Source organism: Trichinella spiralis, assembly GCF_000181795.1.
Source record: "Trichinella spiralis strain ISS 195 chromosome Unknown Scfld9, whole genome shotgun sequence".
In the NCBI taxonomy this organism is placed as follows: domain Eukaryota; kingdom Metazoa; phylum Nematoda; class Enoplea; order Trichinellida; family Trichinellidae; genus Trichinella; species Trichinella spiralis.
In genome coordinates, this window is record NW_003526948.1 from 1,201,177 (window position 1) to 1,209,547 (window position 8,371).

Genomic DNA, 8,371 nt, shown 5'->3' on the forward strand with positions numbered 1-8,371 from the left:
ATGTGCTTGATGAGTAGCAGCAAGGGAATTGATATTTGGCTGGTGAGTGGTGAGTTTTAGGCGTGAGTCACCACGCATTTCCAGGTTCAGTCTGTTTCTTTGCTTTGTTCCTTTTTTCTGTGGTGTCCCTTGATAGTTCAGAAAATTATAAATTGCTGTTGCAAAATAGTTCTCCACGAAATATATTCCTCAAATAGGATTTCAAAGTTCATATTCGATCCCCGAGTTCATCGACCCCAAAGAGTTGATATCGACTGCTTTGGCTACCCCTGGTTTGATTTATAATTGAGAAGTGCTTTCTACTGCAGAGACTTGAGCAAAGTGTACGAAATGCGGAGCCATTTCCAGCGGGTCAGTCGAAGTTTGGATGATGCATTGTGGAAAAATGCACACGTCTCGAAATTGAAAGACCACGAAGGTAGTGATGCTAAAAATGAATTAACCGCTGTTGGTACTTGTTTTGCTCACACTTGCTTGGATTACATCTTTCAAGTAATGGGCGATGCCTTTTTTTGGACATTTTGTGTTTGTTTGGTTGTTGTTTGCATGTTGACATTCAGTTGCTTATAGATCAATTTGGTACATGCTAGCAAAAAGCACGAAATATTGGAGGCGTTTTTGTCGTTTGTGTATGCAACAGAGACGTTTTTTCATCAAGGTTACGATTTGTTTGGTCCAGAATGGCTTGAGACGAAGAATCAGATGGTGGAAACGTTGTCTTATTTCAAAGCTCAGGAGAAGCAAACCGAACGGAAGATGCAAGACCGTCACGCATTGGTGCCCAGGGTGAGCATGGCGACGTTAACTCATGTTTCACACGGTGTATCGGTTTGAATTTTCAGGAAATATTTCAACACCCTCCAAGTATATCTCTTGATCCAGACATTGTTATGGAAGGTTATTTGTTTAAAAGGTCCTCCAGAACGATTAAAACTTGGAACAGGTAAACTTTTTGTTTTGTTTTGTCTTGTTGTAGTGTTTTTATCCGATTTATACATACAGGCGTTGGTTTATCATTAAGAACAATAAATTGGTCTATTTTCGTCGTGAAGTAGATTTTTCTAGTCCAGCATTTTTGACAAATTTTTACAACTTTTGCACCGTGATGGAAGACGATTTGCGACTGTGTCTCGTACGCCCTGCACCGGCTGCTTGCGATCGTCGTTTCTGTTTTGAGGTGGTCACACCGCACAAGTAATGAATGGATATGTTTTTTTTTCTTGTTCTTAGTTGTATAGTTGTATTTAAATGATTTTTTCCTTATTCCAATGCAGAACTCACATGCTTCAAGCGGATTCGGAATCATTACGCGCCGCTTGGATCAATGCGTTGCAACGGACGATCGAAGCGGCTCTTCACTATGGTGTATGTACATTCTCATCATTTTATTATTTGATTTTCGAAAAGATTCCACTTGTTGGAATTAAGATCGTAATGCACATTTTAAATTTACCTTCACTGATTGATATCTGTTCAAATTGGTGTTGCGTAGTGTAATAACTTTTTTTTTGCTTTGGAAAGTTTCAGTTACAAGTGCATTGCCATGATGATTTTTGTCATTTTTTATATTTGCATTCTTGTCACGATATTCCGTTAGCTGTTTTACTTTGAAAATTCTGCAGCACTAATGCATAATGGAAATTGTTGGTTGCATGTGTGGTAATTTTTTTTATTTTCTTCTACTGGGCGTGATTTTTCTTCATTTTCTGGGAACGTATCTTTCTTTTTGCCCAGTGTGTTTAAAATTTATACTGATAAATTAATGTGAAGATCAAAAGGAGTAATGTGAGATGAATTTGCTTCGAAATTAATAGGAAACTTATTATTTGCTCATATCTTGGCATATTCTTATTATGTTAGTAGTAATTGATGGGAATTGTTGTATTTCAGTCTTTGAACAGCAGTAGTTCGTGCAGCGGCAGTGATACCATGCATAAATCTCAGTCATCGCATGCAATTACTACAGCAGACGAAAGTGAAATAAAAGCATTTAGCATTTTATCAATAACGATGCTGATGTTATTATCATTTTTTCCCATTCAGTACTGAACGTTTGTGGCAATCAACAGTGTGCTGACTGTGGTTCGAAAAATCCCAAATGGGCTAGTGTAAATTTGGGCATTACATTATGCATTGAATGCTGCGGCATTCATCGGTAAGCCGAGAGAATATTATTTATTTCTAATTTTCCAAGCAGTGTCTGTTTGTATATATATATATATATTTGTGCAGAAGTTTGGGGGTCCAAGTTTCGAAAGTACGTTCTTTGACACTTGATGCTTGGGAACCGGATCAAGTACATCTGATGTTGTTACTGGGGAATGAAAAAGTGAATCGTATTTTTATGGCTTTTCGACCAGATTTCAGCTACTTGATGCCGAATTCTCCTAGGTTCGACTGATTTGTTGTCTGTCTCTTTTTACTGAGTTGGTTGCTTAATCTGTGCTAACTGACGTTTAATTTAGTGTTATTTAATTATGATGATTATTGTTCTCTACTCGGATGTTTTAGATTTGCAAGAGAAGCATGGATAAAAGCGAAATATTTGAAACGCCGGTTCATGAAATCTTTTGCGTATCGGGACCGCCTTTATCAGAGACATTTGATATTTTGCTCTGGAAGTAAATTTTTTTTGCTTTGAAGATTTAATGCCGGTAATATGTTTTATTTGTGGAACAGCAGATCAGTTAGTTTTGCATGGATTGGCTCTTCGTTATTATGAACTTTCAAGTAGTTCTTTTCCATCAGTTGATTGTTGTGGATGTGAAGGTTTTGCCAACGCTAGGGAACTTGGCGGCCGTAGAACAACCGACTTAACAATATCAAATGAACGAGCACATGCTAGGCGATCATGGGTCTCTGAATCGACGTTGAATTTCAGTGAATTAGGTAAAATATTATGCAACTTTTACAATTGTTGAGCATTCCATTATTTATTATGTTATGATTTTTTTGTGCATTTTATTCGATTGCGCATGCTCATTTATTAATTTCGCTTTCATGGTGGGACGAAAATAGTGAAAATATAACGATATGCTTCTTTCATTACTGGTAATTTGCAATGATGTGCAGTTGAAATTTCTCTTAGTTTTTCTTATTCATACACTAGAGGAATAGTGATCCTTTTAAGATTTGATATGATTTTACTTACAGAAATCCATTGAAAATTTTATTTACAATTTGGTAATTAATATGAATAACTTTAAATTCAGTTCAGATATTTTTGCAGAAATGGAATGATTAATTTATTGTCAGGCACTCAGTCGTTCTTTTAATATCCGTTTACTTCATGTGTGTCAAAAGGAGATTGCACAGTTTTCAAGCCAACTTTTTATATTATTGCAAAGTTATTTTTGTTTGCTTCTGATAATTGTTTATTGATTGTATTGTGCGTTTCCATTTATTCTTAGCTATTACAGATTCAGCGCTGTGTACTGAAATCCGCCAACAGACGGATAAATTACTACTTGCTACAAAGAACGACGACATCTTGGCTATGTTTCAAGCTATTGCTTCTGGTGCTTCCCTGAATTTTTCTGATGGCAATTCAGAGAAAAAAACTGCTCTTCACGAAGCAGTTTGCCGTGTAATGGATTTACTGTTTTTGTTTTTTTTGTTCTTCTCATGGCATCGTTGTTCATTTTTTACGCAGCTTCTTGATGGTTTTTTTAGAATTCTAGCACATCTTGTGAGCTGCTGTTTCTAAACGGTGCCAGAATTAATGTCTGCGATATTCACCAAAGAACACCTCTCCATTACGCTTGTCTCCTGGGCAGTGCGGCGTAAGATTGCTATTTATACAGTTTATTAATATTTTATAGTTGCGTATAATTTATTATTTACATTTTCTAAGATTTATGGAAACAGACACAAACGTGAATAACAGGGGAAAAAGTTGAATAATTTTTTGCTATTTGCTTTTTCAGCATGGTTTTATTTTTGCTAAAACGAGGAGCTGATCAGGGTGTTTGCGATAAGTCAGGTAAAACTCCGTTGGATATAGCGATTGAACAAGCCAATGCTGACATTGTTACTTTACTTCGACTTGCCAAGTTAAATGATGAATTCAAAGATGAATACAGCAGTAGCAGTGAATTGAATTTCAGTAGTGTATGCCGTGATTTCACTCTTGCCTACAGTAAACCTGACATACTTAATCGGCCAAAGGAGTATTAAAGTAGCTTACGATAACAGAGAATTGTGAATATATGATTTTTAATATAATTTTACTTGGTTTCTAATAGCATAACATAAGAGGATACCAAAATTTGAAAGTTTCTTCAAATGGTATTCTGTGTAGCTTCTGGTTTACTGATCTCGAACTGAATTGTAACATATGTCATCCTAAACGTAGATTCTTATAAAATGTCGCATAAGCATGCAATTCAAATAAATGTGCATATTCCTTTAATTATAGGCACCGTCTATAAGTAATGGTTGCTCCTCATGCACCCCTGATATTGTATGCTATAAACAAGTATTGCAATAAATTTCATTTAAAACAAAATTGTGTCTTTACTAGTAGTAAGAAATTTTCCATTCAACGCGTCGGATTGAGTTTCTTTTCTCCAGCAAAAAGCATATTGGGTGTCAATGAAGACTGCATGGTTTATCTGATCTTATCTGTCTGATTTTTCATTTTTATAATGAATAATGAGAATGAGAATCATGAGAGAAACATGAACAGTATCGACCAGAACAGAATTACTTCAGTAAGTTTCATGTTTTTCACTTTTTCTGAAATTGAAAAAAATATAGATGAGTATAAACATGTGGAAATTAATTAGACAGCCCAATGTAATAATATAGGTTTTAAATTTTTTGAATTTTTGTTTAAAATTAACATTGGTTTTAAGGTAAATTCATTACGAATTAACAAAATTTTAGGATTCCAATAAAAATTAAAAAAATTTACTTTCTGTTAGTATTTAAAATTGACAGCAATAATTATTTTCATTATTTTGCTATCATGGAAAATGCATTTTAAAAAACATTGAACGCTATGCTGGGCTGTTTACACGTAATGCCTATTAATTTGCATGGAATGCTAGTGTTATCGACAGCAGTGCGCATATCACTGGCCGGCGATTGTTTGAAGTTAAGAAAATGCGCTTCAGTTTAAGAAATATTAGACATACAACATTACCAACATGAACAGCAGTTTAATACCGCAAATCAGATTGAGTACGAATTAAGATTCTCTGATTTCATAAGTACACATTCACATCGATAAATCACAGTGATTCAAAGAGTTTCATCGGAAGCTGTCCACTAGTTCTGAAAAAAATGGCCACTGAAGGTGACACATAGGAAGGTTCTCCATTTTTTGGCAGTACTCAGGATGCACAGGAAACTAGGAAACCAGGATAAAAATGGACCCAGTAAGAGTGCGGATGGACAAGTTTGCAATAGTTTTCCAATCGCTTCAGACCCACTCAAATGGACTAAAGCGACATTTGGAGGAAAACTTTTTTCTCCAAAATTTTGAAATTCCGTAGGCTACAGATATCATGGCGATACTGAGAAAATGATATCAGATAATGATATTTTCAAAATTTCCACTTTTTCTGCTTCTTGTACATTCACAGAGATTAAATATAACGTGATACACAGTTGATGTGGAAAATTGCGCCGATCTTCATACGTAAGGAAGATAACGATTTTTTTCAGAATATCTCCAGAAATACGCGACAAGGAACTTTGAGGATAAATTCATGGTACTTGTCTAATTGTGCCCGATCCACTGATGCCCATAAAGTCCATTTTTGGATTATAAGAGTTTTCTCGAAAATCGCAAAATTTCACGTGCTAAAGACTTGGTTGTAATTACTAAAATCTGCGAAAAATTGGTTTTCAAATTTTGGAATTTTTTTGATTGTTATGGCATTAATTAAATTTCTGAAATTATTACATCTTAAATAATTATTAATTGCTGCGAATCAAAACGTATGCGTGGTAACAGTTTCGTTTGTTGAAAAACAAACATTGCATGGAATGCGATCCTCATTGACATATTTTAAATTGATTACGCATTTGATTCATACCACATGTGTGCCTAATTGATTGTACTTTCGCTGAGTAACAAGTTTGCAATGGCGATTTGCATAATTAGTATAATATGCAGTGGCCCAGAGTGATATTTCATTACAAATGTTAGGAAAATAAATAAATTCGCAATTGATGTCAAATTATTGATCTCATGCATGGTATTTGTTCGAATATTTAGAGGAATCCATCAGTAATTTGAGTGAAAATTATTCCATTCTTCTCAGAAAGTTCGGCGAGTTATAAAATTATTTGATGATAAGTGCAAGCAATTGTGTGCCAATTAAAGGTATGTAAATTTTTAATAACACGCAATGGATGATTTTTTGAGAAATTTGATAAAATTGTCTGTTTGAGCATTTGAAATTTATAGAATGAAAAGAATGGCATATTGCACGAAAGTAATTTTCTGATGTTATAATTTTGGATAATTCGCATCTCTAAATTGAAATAAGTGAAAAAAATTCATGGAACAAAATTTTTAATTTTGAAAGTTACTGTTGTTTAAATAAAAATCAGGAACAATTGTTATTAAAATGACTTCCTCTTTTCGGGTGAAAACATTGATAATTGCACTGTAAAAATTAATGAAACAATTCCAGTTGCATATTTCTTTGTTTTTGTTTTCCATTCCTGTTTATTTCCACTCCATTAAAAACCTATTTTAGTTAACCTCTTTTGGTATATCTCAACAAATACGCAATCAGCAGCTGTCGGTATAATTTTATAATAATTGGCGAATAATTCTCTACCGATATATATCAATTGTCTTAATTTTTGGAGAAAAAAATTTTTCTCGAAAATTCCAAAATTTCATGGGCTATAGACTTGGTTGTTTTTGCAAAAATCGACGAAAAATTTGTTTTCAAATTTTGGAATTTTTTTGATTGTTATAGTATTATATAGATAAAATAAAGTGTTTTCTAGAGTTTTAATCCAAAGTACAAAATAGTTGTGGAATAAATGGGCTCTAAATATGTCTACCGCCTATCATTATACGTACGGAATTTGACGAGCATTAACATTTATTCAACGGAAGCAAAGGCTTCCAATTTCTGTACATGAAACATTTTTGACATCGAATCGTTTACAATTTTACTAATTTATCGTTTTTTACGATCAATTAAATTAAATTTCTGAAATTATTACATCTTAAATAATTATTAATTGCTGCGAATCAAAACGTATGCGTGGTAACAGTTTCGTTTGTTGAAAAACAAACATTGCATGGAATGCGATCCTCATTGACATATTTTAAATTGATTACGCATTTGATTCATACCACATGTGTGCCTAATTGATTGTACTTTCGCTGAGTAACAAGTTTGCAATGGCGATTTGCATAATTAGTATAATATGCAGTGGCCCAGAGTGATATTTCATTACAAATGTTAGGAAAATAAATAAATTCGCAATTGATGTCAAATTATTGATCTCATGCATGGTATTTGTTCGAATATTTAGAGGAATCCATCAGTAATTTGAGTGAAAATTATTCCATTCTTCTCAGAAAGTTCGGCGAGTTATAAAATTATTTGATGATAAGTGCAAGCAATTGTGTGCCAATTAAAGGTATGTAAATTTTTAATAACACGCAATGGATGATTTTTTGAGAAATTTGATAAAATTGTCTGTTTGAGCATTTGAAATTTATAGAATGAAAAGAATGGCATATTGCACGAAAGTAATTTTCTGATGTTATAATTTTGGATAATTCGCATCTCTAAATTGAAATAAGTGAAAAAAATTCATGGAACAAAATTTTTAATTTTGAAAGTTACTGTTGTTTAAATAAAAATCAGGAACAATTGTTATTAAAATGACTTCCTCTTTTCGGGTGAAAACATTGATAATTGCACTGTAAAAATTAATGAAACAATTCCAGTTGCATATTTCTTTGTTTTTGTTTTCCATTCCTGTTTATTTCCACTCCATTAAAAACCTATTTTAGTTAACCTCTTTTGGTATATCTCAACAAATACGCAATCAGCAGCTGTCGGTATAATTTTATAATAATTGGCGAATAATTCTCTACCGATATATATCAATTGTCTTAATTTTTGGAGAAAAAAATTTTTCTCGAAAATTCCAAAATTTCATGGGCTATAGACTTGGTTGTTTTTGCAAAAATCGACGAAAAATTTGTTTTCAAATTTTTTAAATTTTTTTATTGTTATAGTTTCATATTGATGAAATAAAGCGTTTTTTCGAGTTTTAATCCTAACTACCTTGTAGGTTTGCTATAAATTGCTTCTAAATTTGGCATATTGCCTATCTTAATGCAGAGCTAATGTTCCCACTTTTTTCAGGTTCAGAGAAATACGCT

General features: G+C 33.2%; 1 protein-coding gene across 1 annotated transcript; it reads left to right on the forward strand.

Moving 5' to 3' along the window:
- Nucleotides 1-4,176, forward strand: Tsp_11971 (putative zinc finger E-box-binding homeobox 1). Its single transcript, XM_003371332.1, has 14 exons — nt 1-42; nt 349-492; nt 571-786; nt 843-943; nt 1,003-1,194; nt 1,275-1,365; nt 1,891-1,975; nt 2,044-2,155; nt 2,233-2,391; nt 2,512-2,621; nt 2,683-2,889; nt 3,420-3,586; nt 3,673-3,782; nt 3,927-4,176. The coding sequence occupies exons 1-14, from the start codon at nt 1-3 to the stop codon at nt 4,174-4,176; spliced, it is 1,986 nt and encodes a 661-aa protein (XP_003371380.1).
- The last annotated feature ends 4,195 nt before the right edge of the window (nt 4,177-8,371 follow it).

Excerpts from the sequence above, each read along its gene's own strand:
- Tsp_11971 (XM_003371332.1), top strand. The coding sequence starts at position 1 with ATGTGCTTGATGAGTAGCAGCAAGGGAATTGATATTTGGCTG. Across the intron at positions 2,622-2,682 it reads TTTGATATTTTGCTCTGGAA|ATCAGTTAGTTTTGCATGGA; the intron begins GTAAATTTTTTT and ends GTGGAACAGCAG. Across the intron at positions 2,890-3,419 it reads GTTGAATTTCAGTGAATTAG|ATTCAGCGCTGTGTACTGAA; the intron begins GTAAAATATTAT and ends TAGCTATTACAG.